Source organism: Bombus huntii, chromosome 9 (assembly GCF_024542735.1).
Source record: "Bombus huntii isolate Logan2020A chromosome 9, iyBomHunt1.1, whole genome shotgun sequence".
Taxonomy (NCBI): Eukaryota; Metazoa; Arthropoda; class Insecta; order Hymenoptera; family Apidae; genus Bombus; species Bombus huntii.
In genome coordinates this window covers 2,356,097-2,381,333 of record NC_066246.1, presented here as the reverse complement: position 1 = coordinate 2,381,333, position 25,237 = coordinate 2,356,097, and the positions used below count along the sequence as shown (strand labels likewise).

Genomic DNA, 25,237 nt, shown 5'->3' with positions numbered 1-25,237 from the left:
TCCTATCCCACGTTGAGAACGAACTACGGGTTAAGCGACGAGAAATATGAAGAAATATGAATTCCTTAGCGAATATTAATCACGCTACGTGCTTTCAGTTACTTTTATAACGTAATCGTGTTTTTCTATCGTTAACAAATTTCTGTTTATTAGAACGAAGAGTGCTACAAAAGTTGGAAAAACATTTCATAGATATTCATAGAATTCTACATTATATCGTGCTCGTTTATAGCGTTCCTTCGGCTCAATTTTACAAGCGATTATCGTTCGCTCTAAATCGACTCGCAGCAACACCACCGTCGATAGGCTAAGTGTAGCAAACAGACAACTGATACAATAAATAGGTAGAACAAGTGATTATCGTTATAGCGTTTAGAATAGAATAGGAACAGCTGTTTACATGATTCACCGTCCAGTCTTTTCGGCGCTGTTCTCCGTATCCTTCGCAGATCCCGGTCAGAATCCCGGCACTCAATTAGTAAAAGAACACTCACCGTATCGCGAGATACTAATCCCACACTTCTATGGGAACTTTTTTTACGCGTGACCTCCCACCCACACACACATATACATACACACGCACGGTGCTACGGAGGGAAAGAAAAGGAAACGCGCAGGCGCGATCGCTTGCGACTAAAATCGCGGCGTTTCTCCCCCTCCGGCCGTCGCAGAGCCGTGTTGCTGTCACATTTTTCGATTCCAACACACTCTCTCACGTGTGCACCTCTCACCCACTGTTTCCACTTTTGCCACTGAATTCAAGGCGAGACGACGAACTCGACGATCGAGTCCGCCGGTAGCCGACAACTTTTTCAGAGAACAAAAAGACCGAGGATGACCGTCGAAGACGAGAAGGATAGGAAAGCAACACACGAACAAGCTCCGACGTTCGCGCCGGACGAAGCGGAAGCCGGCTTGTGGAGTTTGCTAGAGTCCCCTCGTGTGGAGTTGCCGGCCATTCGGCCGATCTCGGATACTTTCGGATTCGTTCGGTTCACAGTGCTTCCGTCATTCGTGTATCGTCGGTAACGCGAGTATCGTCTTTACCTTTAGTAGGTTTCGTTGGTTGGATTAAAAATTAAATAGGAAGTTTGTATGAAATTTTCTTTATAAAAAAATTAACCTGCAACTAGAACGACCAAACGTTTTGTTGCATTCAAATTTCTCTTTGAGGTGTATGTATATGAGGGATATGTATTACAGTTAAGAGAAAGCGCACGAACGTGTATGCTCCTAGACTGTCCGATAATTAATTAAAGCTCGATCGAACTTAAACTAGTTGCTAAAGTAATAAAGATTTAATTATCTACTAATTGGTCAGTTATCGGTGAAGGAAATAGCGGTATTTTATCGCGAGATAGGTTGCCAGAGCAGTGTCCAGTTCGAGCATAAACTTCCTTGTCGTGTTTCGAGATATCGAACCGGCAACGATTCTTTTTCAAGTTTCTCCCGCCTTTTCCTTCGTAACGCGAATGTCATTATTAATCTACAGCCTGTAGCGAGCAATCGCTGGACGCGGATGTGTACGAGCAAGCTCGACAGGAACGACCGATGAGTAATGGTTCGTCCGTCAATTATAAATACGATTTCAGTTCGTTGCGCAACAAAGTTTAGTATTAACCTGACTGTCCATTTATCTTTGCCGGTTTATTTTATATTTACATCGGCGTGATGCATCGACCAGTTTATCTATTGTTGAATTAATCCCTCGTTTATTATTACAGCTGCTTATCGTCGCTCGCATTCGATCCTACGTGATTATCAACCTGGCCAATTTTATCTCGCACAGGGATGCGAGTGCCTTTCACCGTTTCCTCTTGTTTATCGTCGCTGTTATTAGCTGCTTTTTACGCTCCTGCTTGTTTTTCCTGTTGCACGTCGCAAAATTTGAATAAATTAGGCAAGCGATTGTTCGCGTCGGATACACGCGCGAAGGCGACGCGTGAATGGAGACTCGTCATATTGATTTCAACGATGAAGCAAACCTTGTTCAGGATGGTTGCGGATGCCTGAATCTCTTTTCTTTGTGTCTTGAAGTCATCGACCTTTCTGTACACGGATATAGTACACATTCAGCAGAATATTTAACAAAAGTGAGATTTAAGAATGTTACACTCTCTCGTCTCTTTATATATATTCTCCACATTTTACGTATGATCCGTGCCTTATAAATTCAAATTTAATAAACAGATTTCTCCGCAATTTTTCATCGATCTATGTTAAGTTAGAATACTTCACGGAATACGCGAAACCAGAGCAAATCGTATTCAGCGTTTCCACGATCCATCCGGTGTCAGTTCCACGCGCGGAGCAGTTGCTTCTACATTTTCTAACGCGTCAGAGAAATCGAAACGTGAGATGGATCCAGTTCGCGGAATTATGGAGCATGTATCGTGACATTGTCCAGAGTTATTGCGATCTACTCGTTGCAAGCTGTATCCAGCGACCGGATACAAGTATTCAGTCCATTCGCACGAACCAGGAGCACTCGCTGATCTATTTATTCAGCCAGGCTGAAGGTAATCGTGATACGAGATAAGCGAACGATGTTGTCCTCGATAAAAGAAGACTCCGTCGTATACTCCGTTTCACCATCTTTTTCGCTTGATCTCGAATATCGAGAAACGTTTGAATGCTTTTTTCAGGACTTTTTCCCGTAAATTCAACGAGTTAAACGAACGAGTTAAACCTTTTAAATTCGCATACAGTTTTTATCTAGTTGCTGTACGAGTGATAAGTTTCCGTGGAATTAGTTGGCATTAATAATCCGTTATCGCACGGTCGCGAGGAAAAAAAAACTTTTTCCAAGGCTCCGATGTTTCAACTCCGACCGCTCAATAATTGGTCACATGAACATAATGTAAATTTAACAGCGGCACGGTTCTGTATAGAGCACAATGCCGATGTATAACTCATGTTTAATGCAAGAGTCAGACGCGTCAGCGTGCGATATTACAATACCGGTCGAGGCCGATTTCCTGATTTTCGATGGTGTTTTGGAGCGATCGTTCAATGCCATCACATCCTGCCACTAAATCGAATCTCGAGTGCCGAAACATTGTCCTATAACCCTCAACAGTATGCAGTAATTTCATCAGTTTCGAACGATATCAACAAACATGCTTTCCGATTCCATTATACATCCAATATCACAAATACTAACAAAAATTAATCCTCTGTTAATTCACGAATCTATTCGATCCATCTGTTCTTTTCAATTAATACAATTACAATTACGTACGATTGCGTTTAACCCCATCAAGAGACTCCGCAATCACTTACACTCTCCTAGTCGACGACAGACCCAATGAAATATAGTTCCCACGATAGAGATAAGCTTCCTGGCCGATAATTGAGCCGCGATTGCACCGATTAAAGTCCGTGCCTTAGCGCCTTTCGCTTGTTCGAATTGCTGTCCAGAAGCTGCTCCATCGGACTCTGATGGTCGTGTTGGAACGCGTCTTATCTGGTTGTCAGACCGAGCTACCAAGCCCTGTCCAGCTTTACTCCATCGTAAAAATATTTGCAAACGAACATGGAGAGGCGTCGACGTCGCGACGCGAAGGTGCATTGAACTCAAAAGACGCGGCAATCGGCTAAGTATATTTGGACGCCGGGTACGAGGAGAATTTAACGCGTGGCTGAACTTGCGGCACGGATAATAGGATGTAAGTGTTTGCTTCCGGTCGTAGTTTTAATTCACCTCCATGGGATGGTGGTCTTTTCCGCCGCGAAATCGTCGATTACTCTCGAATGCCTGCTGCGTCATCCATTCGGAACGGAAATTCTGATGGCCGAGGTGGTCTTTGAACAATGAACACGTGGGAGAATTTTGTGACGAGCGTAATGAAAATCGAAGATAATGTTCGTGCCAATGTAATCTTGTTCTATGGCAGTGTTTGAAAGTATTTTATATCGTAGAAATGAAAATAGTAAAGAGGAAGCATTAAGTTGACTTTACTCGCGAATAAGGAGGTTTAAAATCATGGTTATACAAAGGTATTACTTTGTCCCATTTTCAAAGCTTCGTTATGATACGACTTGGGATGACTCGAATCACTCAAGCATATTCTTGTATACATTATTCATACGAATATATCATATTTTGCATACTTCTTTATACACCACGGATGCAATCTCTACAAAGAAATTCACAATTTTATTTTCAACGTTTACATCAGTCTCTTACCTATCTTTTTAAAATTCAATATTTAACATTTTGAGAAAGTTCTTCCAAGCAGAAAATTAAATACCGATCAGTCTCAGTCTTACTTATCCTACGTACATCTTTGGATATTAATATAATATAAATATATACATTGAATCTAACGTCGTCAGATCACTCTGGTATTCTCGATTTCGCACAAAACGACCCGTGAACGAAGAATGGCATCTGGTAACACGTCTTTCCTTCGATCAGAGAGTCCAATCAGCTACGGTGATTGCACGAACTGTTGGCACGCGTATCTAGCTAAACGCGAACTGGTTCATTATACCACAGTAGCCATAGATCACACAGATAAATACATTTGTGTCTTAATGCTTGGACAAGCGAGGTCGTCTCGTACCTTTCACCTCCCTGTGTTCATGATATACACACATAACTATGCGTGTCCCCAATGCCGCAATACTATGCTGGCTACAAATTTGCTTGGTAATTAACCAATTAGTGGAACATTGCTAATTGACTGATTAAGTACCCACTCGTCGGGAACTAGATTGATACTGATGCGGTCGGTGCCCGCGTGCATTAACGTCGCCAGGAACGTGGCTGGTTGCCGTTCGTGCCGAAAATGTACATCAAACGCATGAAAACCTCCACCTCATTTATAAACAAAGCTGAAAAAAAAATAAAAAGGAAGAAACCAAAAAAAAAAAAAACAGCAAGATTTTTATCATTTTGAGAAAACTTCTATACGAAGTAATTCAACGCTATATTTCATCCGGCGAATCAGCCGAATAAAATTTTCCCAGTGCGCGCTACGTTTACTTTATATATTCAAAAATCACATTCCACCGGTCGATTCGACAGTTCCCTTTCCATTTCCCTGTTTTCTAATCTCGATTACCATCGTGGCGATAACAGAACGCTATCACGAGCGAAAGAGATTCGGAATAAAAACGATCCAGTGTTCACCTGTTTTTCTATCATTTTCGACTCCTCTCTGCTATGTTTCGTCCTGTTCGAACGAAGACGAGATCCGCGAGCACGCAAAAATCGATTACCTGTCCATTTCACGTCCGTTCACGACGTATATATAAATACAAGTACACGAAGCACCGTCGAGCTGAACCATGCGATTTTGAAACGGTAGAACCAAGAGGAATCCGGAATAATTCAAAAGATAATCCGATAGCGCGGTTATAATTCGAAAGATGGTGTTTGAGTTTCCCGGGCTGGCCCCGAGTACGCGTATGCATTCATTCATTCGCCCTAACTACGAATAGCCCTGCACCACCTAGTAGCTTCCGGTCGAGCACGTGCGCGTGTTCAGCTCGCTCGCTCGCTTGGATCGCGCGATCGTGCACTCGCCGACGTATGCTGCCATGTATTTGGATAGAACTGCTGCCGACTATATTCCCTGATTGGGGCCGGCCAAGCTTCCTGCTGCCTTGCCTCCTGCTTTGCATACCTAACTACGGAGGCGAATTCCTCGACCGAGACAACCGGGATCGCTCGGTTCAGCTTAATTTCTAGCTTAAACCGAGTTATCTCATAACTATAGCCGGTGTGCACTTTTCAACAGTTTCCACGTGCTCGGGAAAACCTACATTCACTCAGCGTTAATCCTTCTCGTTCGACCGTCGAACGAGTATCGTTGCTTTGTCGGCGACGCGCGGAATTTTCGTGCTACTGCTCTCTTTAACCTTTGTTTGCGTTTCGATGCTTCGAAATGTAGCAAGTATTTGTGCGTCTTTTCCATTGTTAGTATCGTTGTATCGTCGTTGAAAGGTCTATCACGACGCTTCTGTCATACGTACGGCGGGGAAGAGACTTTTCGATGATATTTTAGTCGGCAGCGCCGGAAGCGCAGTCACTGACCTCGTCACGCCAAAGAGAATCCGCGAGCTTGCTTCCACGAGAAAAAATACGATCATGCTTTTAGAGGAAATACTATACGTTCGAGCGTGCAGCAAACGGTAATAGCGTCAGATGCATCCTCGATTTCGTGTTTCTCAAAGAATCGTATTTGGTGGTGGCTGTCAGTGGCGCGACAGTCATTGCCGTGTAAACAGTCTTTGATATACACTGAACTTTTCATCTAGGTCAAGTTCCATTTCTGCTATTAATAGACAAAGTATAGTATAAGGATATGTCGAAAGTCCACTTTAGTAAGAAAAAATAAAATTCTGTGTCGTGAGACGCTACAAAATAGATCAATTTGACGGCTTTATCAAATACCGTGACGTGTATAACGGTGTATGTAGCTTATACATGACAGTCGGTCAAAACTTATTTGACAGAGAACACGTTGATTTACGAGAAAGATGTACGTAGCAACGGTACAAGCAAAGATAGATTGAAACTTTGTACGCTAGCTTGTACGCTAGCTTGTACGCTAGCATGGATTTCTAGCTCCTTGTCATCCTAGCCTTTCAAACCTGAAAAACCTGATCACTGATAGACGAAGCATTCAGGTTTTAGTTTTCAGTCGATATCTTGCAACCCGTGTTGCAAGATTCTATTTCCGAGCCGTAGATGAAAGTTGGTTCCTTTACGACTATCCATTCACTGTTAATTCACTTACGAAACACTCGCACTGTACATACGTTTAATCATCTCGATACTTGTTACGGATAAGCTACGCGATTACATCGCGAGTCACCTGATTATATATTCTTCAGGAAATGACACGCGTGACACATTCCAAATATCCATATCCCTTTGCTCCATCTTAAACACGCATTCACGCGTGCTCGAGAAGCCTGTCGGACTTGTCCCGAGCTGTGTCAACGTCTGTTAACTTCCGTGTACTTTTATCAGATTAAATTTAAGCCCGTAGCGTGACCGTGCACTCGAACGAAGGATAAAATCGCCACGTAGAAATTTCACGATTCCCTTCCGAGCGGCTGAAAATCACGGGATGGCAATAAATCGAATTAATATAACGCTATCTGGCCGAAGGAAAAAGCGAAGGTGTCGCGCGTAATTACCGGATTGCCGATAATTAAGGCACGCCAGCAGAGCACCTGGAATTTAAAAGTTAAATTGTGTTTCGCTCATGAATTATGCATTCGCGGCCGAAGCTTGCTGATTGCAGGGGAACTTTGATCTTCCTGTTATATCGTATCGGAGAAACGATCGTAAGAAGATCGCTGATTCGATGCACCTTTAATTGCTCGTCCGTGTTAACCGTCCATGAGATTTCTCGCTTCGTTCGTCCTTCACTCACGAGCTTCGGCGTTTTCGTCTGCTCGAGTGTCATCTTCCTTTCGAATATTAATCGCAAGAATCGTTCGATGGCGATTAAATACCACGGAAACAGTATTTCGGCGAACGTGCGTTAATTTCGAGGTTGACTTTCCGCGCGAGTTTTCACTTCTGCCATTTTGGTTCCTTGTGTTTCGATTCGAACGAAGGGACAAAGTTACGAATTCGACAATACACCGGTTCGTTTAGACGCTATTGTGGATCGAAGCGAACAAATTACTGTATTGGAATGCGGCGCACGGCAGGCATTGACAAATTTTAAAAAATAAATTGAAAACCGATGGTGTACGTAATAGTAATCCACGTGATGTATTTCAGTCTTCCCTATTTTTTTCATTTGTACGCAAAGTTTGTTTCAATTTGGATTGCTTAACAACTCCTATATATTATATTACATATTTTATTTCGCTTAAATTGTAATTTCTGTAAATTTAATTAAATCGAATATTCCATGCAATCGAGTCACCTGATTTTTAATATACAGCGTGTATCCTATTCTACGCATAGTGTTTTATACAGACAAGATTTTATTTAAAACGAGGCGCAAATAATTCCCGCGACCTATAAATCACACACCCTACAGGAACGTTCTCTAATAGTTTCGAACAATCCTCTTTTAACCCCCTGGCGCGAGCAGATCCCGTTCATTTAATCACGCTCACAGTCATTTAATTAAATATCCTCGAAGCTGGCCTTTATCGTCGAATATCCGTATCGCGAACGATGGGAAACGTTTTCCATTTTAATTATAGAACCTTTGACTCAGTTGGCGCGTAAGTGCATGGCGAGCCAACAGACGCGAAAGAACGTTTTAAATTGTGAAAACCATTATTTTCGTTTCAATTAGGAGAAAAACGTCCGGATACTGTTCCTGGATTCTGTGTGTGCATGTCAATCGACCAAGATTCGCATTTAACTTTCGCGAACAAAGTGGTCCAGCGTAGAGCAGAGTTTAAGGAAGGAAGGACGTGGTCTTCGAGTGACACTTCGTTTCGACGTGAAATCGTAGTCGACAAGGGATCAACTATACGCTCACAGATTTCGAGGGAAAAGACGGGCCAAGCTTTGCAAAAACTTGGCCCACTCGAATTACATTAAGATGAATTCTACCGCCGGTTCAGCTCCATGTTATTTTAAGCATCGTTGAAAAGAAGTTATTACCATCTTCGTCGAACTCGTTAAATTCCGGGTTAAGCAACCGCCCGACCTTTCGACGCGACTTTGTTCGCTTTGACGATCCACTATGCCCGGAATAACGCGTTTCAATCTTCTTACTGTCACTGGCTCTCGAGAACGCTAGTTTCACCACAACATCTCGTCCAGCGCTATTAAGGAAGAATTTGCCGATGATTTATAGGATATTCTTTGACTTTAAATCAAAATATCCTGCAGAATCCTTTTTTTGAAACGAATTATTCGTATCTTTGTTTCTTGACGAGCCAATCTTTCCGTTACACCAAGTTACACTCTGTACAACGATAACCTTGTTTTTACGATATATAGGAGAAAATATTTTGCATAAAGCTTTTATCCTTTTTATGAAAATTTAACGTTCAGAGTGGACATACTCTATAGGAATATTCGTTTGACTGGTGTAACAAAGAGGAAGCAACGATTACAGTATGCGTCAGGAAGGCTACGAGGCACGTTGGTATCGATATTATCGAACGGCGCGTAACGTTGCTGCGTATAAAGCAGACGATATTGCGTACACGCATCACGAATCCCATTGTACCAGGAACGATGTCGCGAAATTGGCGACATCCTATCGACGAAGGTACTCTGTCAGTAGCGGGATGTAAATCACGAAGCCGCTTATGAAATCAGAATTCAACGCGGCGAAGAACTGAAAGAAGAGGAGAAAGAGGCGGCAGAAGAACGAAGGGGAGAGAAAAATGCATTCCACCCACGACGTTAAACCTTGACGACCGTGCAGGCGCGATTTACACTCGCAGTTTCGCTGTGGCAGATGAATCGAACGCGATTATCGATGCATCGTGGATGTAGCCTTCGCTTCGTTATAAACCTTACGATTTCGAAGCGAGATTTACAAAGCCTTGCATATCTTCTTTGCAGTCTGTTCTTTGATATCTTGCAGAATGATTTACGATATATTCAAAAGTCTTTGCAATCATAGCGAATATAAAAATATACGAACAAATGTAACAAATTTGAAACCTTCGCAAGCGTATTGACATTTGATGCAACATTGTATCAATATTACTAAAATCGTGGCAAACAGGTGGACAGCGATACTCGCTATGTTCTTGTTAAGTCAACAGATACGCAATATTACGTGAAATTTGAATTATTTGTTTGAAATTTTATGGATAGTGCGTTTAAATCGGATATTATCGATCTGTTAACCGTTCTTAAATGTCATTGCTAATATCGATAACGATGGTCTCTCTGTCAATTTGGAAAAATCTCTTTCTATCTTATTTACAGCTTTGAAACTGAATACGCGTGTCTAGATTCTCTATTTGTATACGATAAATAGTATAAATTAATAGAAACACGAGTTCCTGAAATAATCTCAAAGACTAGAAGACAAATACATATTCCAGTTTCTGTAAAATCCCAAGACCACCAAAACGATGGCGCAGAAATGGTCGATAATCACTCGACTTGTCGCGCTGACGAAGGTAATAACGTGTTTTCCCCAGCCCTATTAAAAGGTGGATCGCGAAGAACGAAGGTAATTCGGTGTATCACGAAAGGAGAAAAACGGAAGCCGGTTCCACAGGAATTTCGACGTCGTTAGGTGTAGAAGGCGGACTCTTCCGGTGGAACGCAAGCAACGAAAAATCGCCTTTACCGTGCGGCACAGACTTTTTCGACGACGTCTTTTACCCGGCATACCCAGCCCCCTGATACACCAAGTACTGTGGCTAGTTCTCTCCCGCCCTCTCGCCCAAGGCACAAAGTCGTTTCGACAAATGGAACGTCCGCGCGATAGAGAAAATTGTACCGGCAATAATAAAGCGATACGACAAACGAAGGGGTCGAGGGGGATGAATAGAACCGTACAGAACCACCCCCTCTTTTGTCTGTGACTCTATGTCTCCTACTGATACCACCGATAAGTCCAAATATTACATCCGCTTGTTTATCCTTCGAGATATACCGTTTAATCTGATTGTATTTTTACCAGCGGGGGTTAGAACAGTTCTCGAGAATTATCTTCGGCCATTGCTTTTTTCCTCTGATCGGTGCCACAGCCTCGAAAAATATTTTTCTTTCCCCTTTGGCTTCGCGTTATGGCTATCGCGTACGATCCGCGAGTTTAAACCGACAGTAAAGAGCTTTTCGATGTTTTATTCATGCATTTCACACAGTTCGTTATGGACTGTTAGGGGAATATTTTAAATTGCCAACAAACGTGTTTATGACGTTTTAAATATGTTGGCGATGGGAAGCTATTTAAATAATAACCCAGGCTAATGTATCGTAACAGTATCCCACAGTTCATGTGGATTTCGAACTGTAACGTTCCCGTACTACACAATACGCTCCACGATGTTGATAAATTTGCGACCGGTAAGTGCGCAATTCAAACTTCCCACTTCTGAATACTATTAAACGAAAATTCGCGTTATGGCAGCGATTCAACTTCGCCGCGAGTTAAGCGAAACGACAAAACCTTGAATAATTCCTAGGGAAGTTCTCTCAAGAAGCGATTCGACTTCTCTGCAAGGTACGACACGCTGATTTGTTAAATAGCGTAATTGCAAACGAAACGATTCAGAATCTATTTTTGAATTCGCTCCTTTCATTCTTATCCTTATAAACAAGAAGAGAGACTATAATATCTAATAATAATAACAATAATAATGATAATAAAGGTATATCATTACACGAACTTAATATTTCAAAAAACCACGCATTATCCATTCTACAGGGATACGAAATTTCGATGGTTTTTTTCGAGAGGAATACTCGCTGAGAAAGAAGGCTGATCGCGAAATTGTGGGGTAATTTTATCGAAACAAGGGCACACCGTCATCGATGGTTAGAATCTAGCTGTTCTTCGATGGTTGTGACCGCCAACGGCTTTTGACGGAATCAAAATATTTGTATTCATATCGGGTAGTGCGGTTCGAGGGTAAGTGGCTTTCTATGTAGGTAAAAGGAGGGTAAAGTACTCACGTTAGCGGTGTCGTCGAGTTTCCGCTTCCACGCATCGCTACGTTCGATTAGGGCGTTCCACTGCTCTGAAAGTTTGTTCACTTCCCGGCGAATACTGCGCGTCAATTCGCGTGCCTGTTCCTCTGCGCTTCTGTAGCCCCTCGAATCACCATCCAATTCTCTTCCGGCTGAAATAGAACGTCAAACGTGAGCTTGATACCGGAACAACTTTCGAATCGACGCTAAATACGTCAGATCTTTCGCGATAGACAGCTTCGCTTTTATTAGTGCAACACTAACGACAACATGTATCGTAAAATTTCATTAATAATATTGGTTGAATCGTGCGACAGTTTCATTGATATGTCCTTGCGATTCATTTAATATCGATTCCAATGTTTCGAGAATATCGCCAGGATTTTATACAAACTGGATATAAATAAACAAGACAACAAATGTGCAAATAAACAGACCGAAAATGTAAATAGGCAGACCGCAATGTCATTGGATGTAAAGCACGGTGTTTCAATAATTTTCATATAGTAAACTTCGATGCCATTAGCAGACCCTATATATATATATTTCTGACGAAATCGAGCAATTGTAAAGTTATCGAAACACGCTATTAATAATTCTTCGGAGCAATAACAATTTCACATGATTCCGGAGTTTGTTCAGGTTCTCGGCAAATTGAGTGCGCACCAATGAAAGAATCGATAACTCTTGATCTTGTTTCAATTTTCGTTTTCCAAAACGAAATTCGATGTTTATCACAGTTCGAAAAGTCCGTGCTTTTTTTCCATTTCAGATGGTAACAGCGGACGCAACGAAACGTAGAAACGACATTACCGCGTTTGTATCGCATGTATGACGTCGCGATGCCTAGGTTGTTCTATCGCCGGGAATTAATTGTCCTATGAATCACGCATCGTATCATGCGGGACAGTTTTTATGTGCATGTTTAGCATTGATAACGCCTACCAACCGTACCTGTTCGTTGCATCCCTATCTGCCGCGTGTTATGATGATTTATGTTTATGGTGCCAGCTGCCCTTTGCCCCGTCACTCGGTTCCGTAGTTACTCGTTCGATTCCCGATTCATCGATCGAAATATGTGCCACACCGAGAAAAAGGTAAACCTTCGTGCTTTTCACGAGCTCGTTTTTCGTTCTCTTTTCATACTTGTTCCCATTTCGTGATGAACGACGGGCGAAAATTACGCCGTGATGCCGCGATGAAAATTATTACGTCGGGTAATAAATATGGTTTCTGTGTTTAATTTCTTGAACATGGAATTTGTGCACTCGTTGTTTCACACTGCATCGAAGTCTATTTAACGTAAATATCTTACGGAAGAATTTCCACAATAATTTCGTATTAATTGTAAATCGTATAATCACCGACTGCATAGTGTTTATTCGTAATTTTTAACTCTTAATGGCTATCATAGACGAAGTTTCTCATCCTGTGAATTTTCCTTTAACGTTATTGTCCGTAATGCATAATACTATATCGCAATTGTAGGATCTCTGCTACAATTAGTTTATTTACAATAAATGGGTTAAACAGATGTTGGTTAAACAGGAAACGATGGTTATTTAACACGAACTAATCACAATAACGTATTATAATTAAGACAACTAGATAGTTAATTTGCAACTCCCGTCACCACGGATCCAACGCTCTCTCTTTCTCTCTCACGTGGACCACACTCTCTCGACAACGCAATTCGCACTCACTGACTTCTCGATTCACAATCTCAACTCACTGCCCAATTTCTCAACTAACATTGACTGTTAATTCGTCTTTCTCCCTTAGCATCCCTTTGTCTTTTGTCTTAGCCCCACCACGCACGTGTTCCTCAATCGCTCGTGGCTAAGATCACGCAGGTCTTTTCCGCGAAACTATTCCATTGAAGAACCTACGATACACTGTTGGGCCTGTTGGCACTTCGGCTTTGTCACGATATTGTTTACAGTTCGCCCGAAATCTCTTAGACCTTTCGTTCACGATACTACGCAATGTTATGACTCGTATTGTTGTGCCTTGGAGTGCCAACGTTGTTTTGGTTTGCTACGTTCAAAGGTAAACGAACTCCGGACAAAACATTATCGCCGTTATTTGTAATCGTCAACCGGAGTTACATGTGAACTTCTTGTAATACCACCGATCGATACAAATAGACGAACGTGGTCTCTAGGACGAATCATTATAGCGAGTCGTACAGTCGAATAACGAGCGTAGAGTCGAACAATAGCATCGAGAGAGCAACGATTACGACCAGCATATACTATTTCTGTACTTGTATTTAAAGTGATTTTAATATAATCGACTATTACAATTTTATCATACGTCTCTTTAATAAACCAACACGTACGTGATAATTCGCCTCAGTTATCTAGAGTTATCTATTATAAAAAACAATTTTTTAAGTGTTAATTCTCGTTTAATTTGATCGATTCTTTTAATCTCCTAGTTCGCAGCCGACGTTACTATTTAGTTGGAGATGCTCCAAGCATAGTATTCAGAAACATTGTGCAGTGCATAGTAAAGACGACGACATCGATAGGTTGGTAGAAAATCGTATTCGAAGAACGCGATTGAAAAGTCGAAACAGGTAGCAACATGGTCTAAATCAGGACGATCGCGGATCGCTAAAGAGACATCACCACGAGAAAAACACCTGGAAACTATTTTCACCGAATCGAATTAGGCGGTCGTGTTCTTCATCGGTAAGCCATCCATTCAACAGTTGCCACATTCGATTTCCAGTCACGTACACCCTCGTTTTTCTCACTTTTCTCTCTCTTTTTTTTTTTTATTTTTTCTCTCTCCATTCTATAGACTCGTACTCCACCGGCAGCTTTCATCCCTCGATGGTTTCTGTTCGGTCACTTCCCACTTGGCTGTTGTTTCAGAAACTGACCACTGAATTTATGTAATTCCTCTTTCTCCTTTGAACAAATTCTCTGCCTTGTTACCCGATAATTAATATCAAGTTATCTTTCTGCAGTCTACCAGAAAGCTTAATGCAATATTTGCAAAGCAAAATGTTTATTCTGATATTTAACGTATAAAACTAATCGTACGTTCTTCTTCTCGATAAAGAGACGGAAACAAAAAAGAGAAACTTGAACGCTTCTGAAATTAGAATTACAGTGATTCAACGACAGCTATGTTTTAGCAATTTTACTTCTAGCGAAAACACATCTCTTTTCCTGCGAAAATATAAATCCAAACGTGGAGTTTTCACAAAATACGCTAGAAGAAGAGAAACGGAGCGCTGCAAATCGTTTCTAAAGATCCATCTATCAAACAGCGTTCCCAGCCACACACACAAAATCAGTTCAGTGCCTTCTATTCTCGCAACGAATGACCAGAAAATTTCCCATCCATCAATCGTGAGAGGTAAGAGCTCCCAATCCGTTCAAGGCGTTCGCGTTATGTTACACAAGCTTGCTGCCATGCTAGGAATACGTATGATCGTGTTCAATGTAAGTTAATCAGCGAGAAGAGTGGAAAAAGACAGATAGTTAGAGAGAAGAAGAAGCGACACGGTGAATGTCACGAAGCTGCGGATTCTGGATTCGATCGGAAACATCGGATCAGCGCCTCCTGTGCAAAGACAACCAGCGTTCGCTCGGTGCACGATTTCGGTCGCTCGGCAGACAGTCACGTTCGATGAAACGTGCACGGCATCGAGCAGTCTCGGGCGTTGTCGTAACGTCAATAAATTTCAACCGATATAACACGCCGCATCGCAGCACGCCGACACAGATCGTGCAACCAGCTCCTTGCTATCGAGTTGCCAGTTGGCCAGCTGCACGGATTTGGCCCGTGAAATCGAATCGAATCGAATCGAATCGAATAAGGGATCGAAGCGAAGCTCGGTGTTTCGCCGACTCAGAATCGCTATTCGCAATTTGTAACCTGCTATCGGACCTGTACGCGCCACCGTCGATGATTTTGAGACGTCGATAAAGAGTCAGAGAAATATATGCTCGTGTATGATCGAAATTATCGAATTTCGAACTGTGTATTATAAAAAGCGTGAAAGTAAAATCGCGATGTTTGTGAAATTCTTTGTTTCGAATTTGGAAAGTGGAGGTAGGAAAGAGTATTGATATTACAAAGCGAGTAACGTTTCCCTGAGAAACTTTGGCAAGTTCTGGGTTTGAGTTTCCGATCTCCTGCGGGACGACTCTTCCAAACCTTACAAGTTTCACCAGTTACCGGGTACTTCGATACTTGTAACTCGATTGATACAGTCTCGCGGTTTCCCCGAGTGGTTTTCGTTAGCATTGACCGCGGAACTTTTCGTTTCGACGTTCGAACACCGAGAAACTGCATTATTCATCGTTTAACGGTATCGAACTGTTCCATCGGAGAATCGAGATGTTCGACTCGGATGGAATTTACATGTATTTTGTTTTTCTTTCTTTAAGAAGCTAATTTACAGGAGGAACAATTAAGGAAGATGCGAGAGACCGTGTTCTTGCGTTGTTCCAACGAGAATAAAAACGAGAAGCGTAGTCTTTTGTTTGGCGGACACAGTACCAGGACGGTGGCGTTTGTTTCGTTCGCTTAATAGACGAGCCTCATTTTCTGGCAAGAACTTTGCTGAATCCTTCTCGGTCAAATAACCATAAATTCCGTGTTTCACGTTTCTTAATAATCCCGGTTTCGAGAGGGTGGAATTATCTAAATGAAATATTCAAGAGGGACCACGGTTACACGTCCGCCGCGGTTATTGTACGTGAAAGCCGGTGACAAGAACGAATGAAGCTCGTTTCCAAGGGCCGCTCTTGTTCCGTTGGCTTAAGTAAAAGGTGGAAAAAACGAGGAAGCGAAAGAGAAAACTTCTCGTATTTTATCAGCCCACTTAACAATCCCCTTCATTCCGCCGCGACAAACTGCCGCGAGGAGCCGCCCTTTGAAGCTACAACTTTAATCAATTTTACCCTCTCTTACTCCATCCTGCTTTTAATCCTGAACGTTCTGCCTCCAAAACAGAGTACTCGATACTCGTCGATGAATTAGGTCCACGTTTGTTTCTAACTCTATCGACAGAGAAGACGATATCCTTTGATTTTTTTGCTCGACGAATTTGTTTCGCTGAAGATGATTAGAGAAATGCAAACTTTTTAGCATTTAGCCAACCTTTCGCTTATTTATAATAATTCTTTTGAATAATTTCAGGTTTTAATTTTCCAAACGAAGCAAGCACAGGTCAACGCACCCTAGAACAGGCGATTCTTAATGTCCCAAAAGCCTCTCTTCTTTTTTCTTTCGTTATTCGGATTCGAGCTCACGACGAAAAGTCTGAATTCTTCTGGAGCAGATCGGTCTCCTTTTTCGTTCCTTTCCGTGGCTAATTGGTATGAAAAATAGCGGGAAGAAGAATGCCGGGAATTATTGGAATTGAAAGCTCTGCCGCGCCTCTTAATTACTAGGCCTGCAGCACGCTATTGGCGAATTCAGTCGCGCATTCCGGACCAGTTCCGAGGAAACTAACGAACGTACTTGGCCGACTTTCTCTACACTTTCGCCAAAACTTTCGTCCCGTACATTTCGTTTATTACATTCATTCCTTATCATCATTTTTCTGAACAGTCCTTTTTTTTTTTATCGTGAATTGCTTTGGTCGCGACGTATTCTCGTTTCGAAGATGGAAATTTCGTTAACGAGAAATATTGTTTAAGACACGTGTAAAAATTGTACGCAGCGATATTCCTATCGATAAAATTTAATTTTCTAAATAATATTGCAATTTTATTGCTACTGGTTTCTTTGACTCGAATATTTGGAATACACGAATTACACGGTGAATTAACTTTCTTTCTTTTCTTGTAAATTTCTTTATTCAGGACAGTTCTTGGTTCAGAAAAGAGAAGGGGGAGGACCGTTTAATTTCAACGACTAATTTCGTTTACTGAACCTTTCATTTAAATCGGTAACTAGGGCTGTTAAACTCGGCTTCACAAAGCTTTACTCGGCTTTACGAAGTCTTTAAACAGCTTTAAGAGACTCGAACTTGGTTATTTCTCCGAGTGCTTATAAAGCGTTCAAACACATTTCTTCGCAGGTTCGATATTAATTAGGAGCAACACAATTACTTTTTATTAATTGGATCTTTAATATTTCGATATTACTCGTGAACTTCTCGATCCAAGTTCTAATTACGAACTGGACGATGTTGTAATTAAAAATAATCACGTTTTCAGATTAATTAGCTTTGATGTTGTTTAAAAGTACCTCATAAGAGGATCTGCAATCTATTTAAGAAGATTTGTAATTATATTGAGATACTCCCAAGTTCAAACGCTTCTCGATTACACAAAACTTTTGTAACACGTCGTATTTTGTAATTAATCGTTCTCAATCGTATCCTTCTACGCCAATTGCAAATGTTTTAATCGATGATTTTAGCACAAAAATGGTACAAGTGTACATTCTTCTAAAAAAATGTGCTAAATGCGAGATGGTGATAGATAAAATTTGATTTTAAGTCAATTTTGTGTTTTGAAGTCTATCTGTATAATTTTTAAAACTTGTGATTCTTCTATCATATTAAAATTTGTCCCTCGTTGATCACGTTGATACTTGACTCATCTTGCACAATGATTTTACCAACCGATAACATTAACGAATCGACATGTGACAAATTACAATACAAACGTCACTACGCAACTTATACGCTAATAGTTGTACAGCCAAGTTTTACCTGTACGGTTGAACTCAATGCAAATATCACAAACTCACCTTCAGAATCCGAAGTGTCAGACAGCGGTGGTTCGTTGGCGATGTACTGACGGCCACTCAGCAGGTTGTTCTCGACGATCGGTCGTTTGTCTTCGAGCTGCCTCCTGAAGCCGCGATGATCATCCTGCAACGCGCAAGAAAACGTCCACGTGAGAAGGAGGCATTCACGCCCGAGTTGTTCGTCGCTCGCTCGTACACTCGACGAGGTAAGTAGGCTAATTCGCGAAGCTTTAAACGGCAACGTCGAGAGCAACGGCAGAGCCATCGACGTCGTCTACATTTCGTCGCGTGCATTCGTAATTTCGTTTGACAAGACATCGTCGTGACGGCACGCGTCGCGCTGACGATTCCGCAACGCGAGCGGCTAACGAGGAGACGAAAGAAGAAAAAAGAAGGACGAAGAACAGGAAGAAAATGAGCTGCAACTTTCACGATATCGCGTAGCCTGACGGCTTCTCGTTAACGAGATTATCCTTTGCTCTCGCTTCCGCGAGCCTCGAGAAAATTTAGACACCGAAACACGGTTTTTTGCCGTGCGTTCCCCCGCTCGCTTCTATCTCGTTGGAAACGGCAACCAGCGATTTTTCCCCCACTTCTCGAGCACGGCCTCTTTTCTTTCGTACACTGTTTCCTCCCATCGTCGCCGGACTGGCAACACCGAGAGGGTGTGTCTTTCGAAGAGCACGTGAACGGCTCCTTTCAAACGACTCGGAATAATTTACCTACTTTCGTTGTTGCGACAACTGCAGATCCGCCTACATACACACATACGCACGCATACGCACACAGCGAGATCCTTCAGCTTTCGGAGGGATGATGACGAAACGGTGCGTTATTAGCGCCGATTTAAACCTTCGTGTTCTCGCTCAGTCTCTCGCGGAATTATTTCGGCTGATGCGAAATTGCGGTTACGCGCATCTCCCGACATTTCTTTCGCGAATGCTTCTCCTTCTCGTTTCTGTTTGTATTTACCTTTCACTCCGCGTTTAAACTCGTTTGACTCGCCGTTCCACTAGCAAAGGTATCGTAGGTGTGTAGATTAATCGTTGCCGGGAATGAAATTTCTATATTTCTTACAAATCTCATACTCTGGGCAGCTCGTTTTTTAATTAGAAAAATATTACCGCCATTTTATACGTCGGTTATTTTAATTTTCTCTATCGTCGCTGTGGAATAAAATTCTTTCTCCCGCGAGAGAAGGCATCAAACACCAGGAAAGAAGTCTAGCGGCTTTAATTCCTCATTTTCGATAAACCCGATAAAATCGTAAATATGGATACGCATATTGGCCGAAAGTATCACGTCCACGTGGAAAGTTATACAGCAACGAGTAATAACGAGCGATCAAGCAGTCAACTTCTTTCGTCTCTGTGCTATTCAAGGAGATTTCTTTTAGCTTTCAATTTCTTGTCTTCGTTTTCTTTCCCGAAATGAATTTTATACATTATTGTTCAAACGTATTCTACTTGCACCAATTCACCAATCCTACAATATCATAGTGTTTCAACGATTCGAGTCTAAGAACGAATATGCAGAAGCTAAATAGTTGACGAAGGATCTCGCGGCGAAATAAGGTCGATTTGTTAGCAACGAAATCGAGAACAACTAAAGCGTCGTTCGTTTAATTGAGCCACTAGACGTTTTCTAATTGGCCACGCCGAGATAATCGCCTTATCGTATTGGTTATCGGAATGACGGGTTAATTACGCAGGGTGCATCGTAGCGACGTATTCAGCGAGAGAGTAGCAGCACGTTGCATTCAATGTTGAGGGATTTCCATCATTGAAACGAGCATCGTCTATTTCACGAGGTCGTTAAAAAGCGTAATGATCGTTTCGTTCGTCTGTGTGCGCGCGCATGAATACATGCCTCGTCCTCCCATCTAAATTTATAGATAACGATAGAAAATGGGCCAATTTTATAGCCACTTAAACTTATTTCCACCACTCTAACAATAGAACGTCTGCCAATGTGAACCATCGATTTCGATGAAACTTACGCACTACGTGGATTTTATGTTACAGACTTCTGGCAAGATTAACCGATCTTCGATTAAACAAAGAGATAATTTTGCAATATATATGCATATCCTAGCATTGTACAAAATTCTTACATCGTCCACGTTACTGGTTTTACAATGGCAACCGAATATACACACTTTTCACGCGTTGCTATTATAAGAAAGATTTTAACGCAGTGGAAAGTAATGTCGCGTATTATGCAACGAGTATCTGATTTAATCAACGGCACGTTATATGAAAGAATTCGTGTCATCGTCATTCGATGTTCGAAGAACGATGAAAGGAATAAAATCGTATACAACATTGCATGATACTAAAAAATGCTATTGGTATCATAGGAGAATAATATTAAAAAATTATCATCGAAAAGAACTGTTGCTAAAATACAAATTTTGGATCTTACTTTGGATTAATCCGTTGCGACCTTTTAAATGTAATGCTCGCTATGACCTACTGGTAGAACGAGAGAAACACCAAGTATTTTTATATTCATCTCTCAAGGTAAAATATTTCCATTTGTTAAATGGTGCAAGACTTTTACGAAACGCAGTATTAAAGAGACGGACGTTAAAAACGTCGTGGCGCATCTCGGAACACGCTTCCCGCGGCACGTGAAACTTTCCCAGACGCACGATTAATTCTCGATAATTCGAGAAATATCGGTAATTAAAGAAACTCGGATTTGCCAGGATGGCCTGGAGAAATGGCGGCTCTTTGGCGCGTTCGCGATCGATACGCTCGTTGAAATCAATTTCGAGCTGCGATAATCGTCGTTTCGTGGCCCGATAATCGTTCCCCGTCGCGGCTATTCCTTTTTGCCAGTCGTGTGTTCGATCGATTTCGCGTTAAGCAGCGCGATTCTGAGCCGGATCGTTACGTCCGAACAACGACGATCCGTTTACGACGAAACCGCGTTTTACGTATGCGCCATTCGAGGCGAGTCGTCGCCGATTTCACGCACGAATACGGTACGATAAAACAAGCCGCCGATATGTTGCGTGCCACACACAGCTATCGATTCCACGTTCCTCGATCGTCTAATGAATTCTATTCACGAACACGTATACCAGCGCGTGACATTTTCAGCCGATTTGATACTTCGACACACGTGTTATTCGTCGTTTCAACTATTTTCAGATACGAACTGGATATTTGGTAGCAATGGAATATCGAAGAATCTTATTTGGATGGATTTTAGGGAATTAATCGCTGAGTGTAAGTGCTGATTAATTCATGCCGCATAATGTGTAGTGTATTATACGTCGTACTCAATGAATAGTATAGTGTATGATGAATTCTGGATAGTACACAATGCATAGTGCACGGTACATTATTCAGGATTCACGACGCGAAGTGCATAGTGCAAGATATATTGTACAGGGAACCAGATACTAGGTTCTGAGTGTAGATTTTAGAGCGAATGGGTTCAAAGTACAGGATGATGGCCACCGATGTGTGACTGTGCACAGTATACCCTTAACTATTTCAAATTTCACTTAGTTGTTAATAAATATATATTCTCAAAAACGTATGTAATCATAGTATCATAGAGAGGACTGAGAATCGTGCTTTTACACGTCAGTCTATCGCTATTTCTACTAAAACAGCGTGCTCTGCGTTCTATAAACCATATTGCAATGAAAACGAGGTATCTGTGAGGCCACAGTCTTACATAAAGCCGTGGCGCCAGGTGACGCCTCATAATTTCCATAAATTATTGCGTCGCGTCGTTCGTTTATGCGCAATTATTTGTGTGCGAATTAGAACGACATCCGCGAAGCCATATCACGGAAATTCCGGCATTACGTTGCCCACTGTATTGTTAAACTACTATCCGGTAACGGAGAGTTCTCGTTCTATTTACTCCTGGCACGGTCATTAGTCGGCTGCATTTGCGTCTCCCTTGGGTCTTCTCGCGGTAGCGTTAGTTTGCGACTTAAAATTACGCGTTGCTGCCCGTGAAATACTCGAGTCTCGCGAAACTCGACGATTTTCGACAGTTCGACGCATCTTGCAAGCATTAAGCCGATTTCTGAAGATCGAAAAAAAAAAAAAAAAAAAAAAATGGTACGCTGGAAATCGAAATCGACTGAAACTGAAATCGATGAACGAAACGAGAACTTCGATTCTACTCGCAAACAGCCTGACAAACAATTACACCCGAGCGCGGCACACAATGAAATTTCCTCGTTTCACAGCGCAACAACTGCTGGAGTGGCATTTTGGTATTTCGAACGTCGCACGGTGTGTACAGATAGTGCACGCGTGGCAGCTGTATATCGCTGCGTCGATAATGACGTCGATCGGCGTTGAAGACATTTAAAAAAGAGCATTTGGACCAACGAGTCTACGAACGATGCTTTAAACGACGATATTTAAAATATCTCAACGATATGATAACAAACCGACTTTAAATTTAAAATTATTTGATCTTTGAAATACGAAATACGAGATTTGCAAAAACTTGCAAATTTGAAGCTTAAAATACGATATTCCTAACTTTAAGTCTTTAACTCTCGCTATACGAAGATACATAGTTCTGTGTACCGATCTTTTTTGAATTTCATGCATAGCAAATGCGACATCGGTGTATCGCGTATCCCTGAAACTCGCTTATTGTTTGTACCACCAGTATGCTGCGATCTTTTTCCTCTAACCCTCCGTTTGTCGTCCCTATGTACAGACCGAACTAACCGATATTCGCGTGGAATAAATTACGCTTTGAAATCGTTCGGATGACGGTTGAGAACGTTGGTGTTCACATGCATAGAATTCTTTGTTACGTGGCTACTGTTTTAACGATACCTTATGCTGGTACGCTTATGAAAGGTCTCTCTATTGATGTTACGTATCCCTCGAAAAAAAAAAAAAAAAAAAAAGAAAAACACGAAGAGTAAAAAGATGATAAAAAATCCGATGATTTAAATTACATCACGTTTGATCGTCGAGGTAGCAAGTTACGAGGGAAAACCTTTGGAGATAATCATTTGCAGGCTAATATCGCCGGATCCAGCTGCTTGCAAGCCTCGTGCAACAACCGTATCTTCCCCGCATCAATCTCAAAATACACGCTCATCAATCAGTAGCATCGTGGGATCCCTCATCTCGATTCCAACGGTTGAAATTGCCCCCGGAAACCAGCCTGTTAAACGATCCATCGCGACTTACTTTATCGCCTACGGTAATTAGCAGTCACCCGTTCGCGGCTTTCAATCGATACTGTCTCGGGGATCGAGCTTATTTATTCGCCCCCGTAATCGACCGACCTCGTTAAACCCGGATATTCAACGGATTGAAAACGCCCGCCACGCGTTCCACGAGTCTCGAAACTCTTGTTCCAGATTAATATCCGGCCGATTAGGGCTTCGGCTCGCGATAAGTAGGGGCGCAGGTGTCGTCCGTCGATGACTGTTCGTGAGCGGGATCGCGGTACATGCACCTTATCATCCCTGTACACTCGCAGCTCGGTAACATGCACGTTCTAATCTGGATTAGTCCGAGCTAGTCCGTCTTTGTGCGTGGAAACTGGGCCGCCGGGGGTGGTTCGTGCTCTCGCCATCTCCTCCTCCTCCTCCTCCACGTCCGAACCCCTTACAGTCGACGACGCGTGCCCCCTTGCTTGTCGGTGTCCACGCACACAGCGCGACCCTAATTGCGTCATTTTCGTGTAATCCAGTCCATTCCAGTAGGTTACGGGGCACGTTTCAAGGTACACGAGCCTATTTGCCTCGACAAGATCGCTTCCGGCTGAAGATGGGCTTCCGGCTCAAGGTGGATTTCAAGGTATACTTGGATACTATATATTAATACTTTGAAACCCGCCGGGAATATCTCGATCTTGATACAACTTACAGGTACTGACCGAGTTATGTTTTAATCGGAATTCGTTTTTTATCAGAAACGAAACAAGGTAGAAGATTCTTAAGGGATACGTCATATCTAAGGGGTTCGGCAATCCGAACTTTAAATTTATTGCTTTTGTAATCAGTAGGACTTGCTTTAGTTTGAGTAGCGAGTTTCAGATTTTCGTTATTGCAGGTCATTAAAATGATAATGCGGATACTTGTCATTATTGTCCAGATAAATCGTGATTAGAATTTATAGAAATTGTAGAAACTGTTGATAACAATCATCTGTGTGTATATTTTGGTATACGATACGCAACGTTAACCAAGAAAAATGATATAAATGTAAGATTCTTAAGATTGGAACTGACGCTACGAAACTCGTACGATATGGTCCATAATAATCCCAAGTTTCTCGATGATAATTTAGGCACAAGGGACAGTTCCGTAATATGAAAGAGTAACAATTGTAAAATACTTACTTCTTGCTTCTGCAAAGCGGCCACGTCTCCACAGACAGGTCCCAAACCAGTAAGTTCGGTGTCTTTTCTGATCACCCATTCGATGAGTTCACGCAAAGACAATAGAAGAGCGTTCCAGTGTTCCGTATTGCTTTCTAATCGATTTCTGCAACAACAACGAGGAGAGAAACGTTACAATTGCGACGCATAAAAATGTCTGGATATTAAAACCGAAACTTCCAATGTGAAAAACACAGTGAATCCCGCAGGGAGGTGTCCATCAGGGCTGAAGTCGCGTAGGCTGTGCGTAACTAATGCACCAGCTGCGAGAACGACGCGAAGGAAGCACATGTCTGGCCGTAAATACTGATAAGGTGTGAGTAGAGACGCGTCACAGGGTAAAGAAGTATTTATTCTCCGGAGAAAGTGAAAGAAAGCGAGAAAATGAAAGAGGTCGGTGATGAATGGGAAGGAGAGGGACGTCTGCGTGGGTGGAGCGCAAGAAAAGCGGTGCTTGATGGGAGGGGAAGATATTCAAGGTGAACTATGAAACCGAAAACAGGTGGAACAATGAACGAAAAGAAGAAA

General features: G+C 42.0%; 1 protein-coding gene across 9 annotated transcripts in view; it reads right to left on the bottom strand.

Annotated features, from left to right (window-relative positions):
• Positions 1-25,237, bottom strand: part of LOC126869185 (dystrophin, isoforms A/C/F/G/H) — a 439,586-nt gene that overhangs the window by 51,909 nt on the left and 362,440 nt on the right. For all 9 annotated transcript variants that reach the window (XM_050625398.1, XM_050625397.1, XM_050625396.1 and 6 more), the window contains 3 exons: positions 24,671-24,815; positions 18,323-18,446; positions 11,582-11,748 (listed from right to left, as the gene is read on the bottom strand). In XM_050625398.1, the coding sequence (XP_050481355.1) occupies positions 11,582-11,748; positions 18,323-18,446; positions 24,671-24,815 (436 nt within the window). The remainder of the gene's footprint in view (positions 1-11,581; positions 11,749-18,322; positions 18,447-24,670; positions 24,816-25,237) is intronic.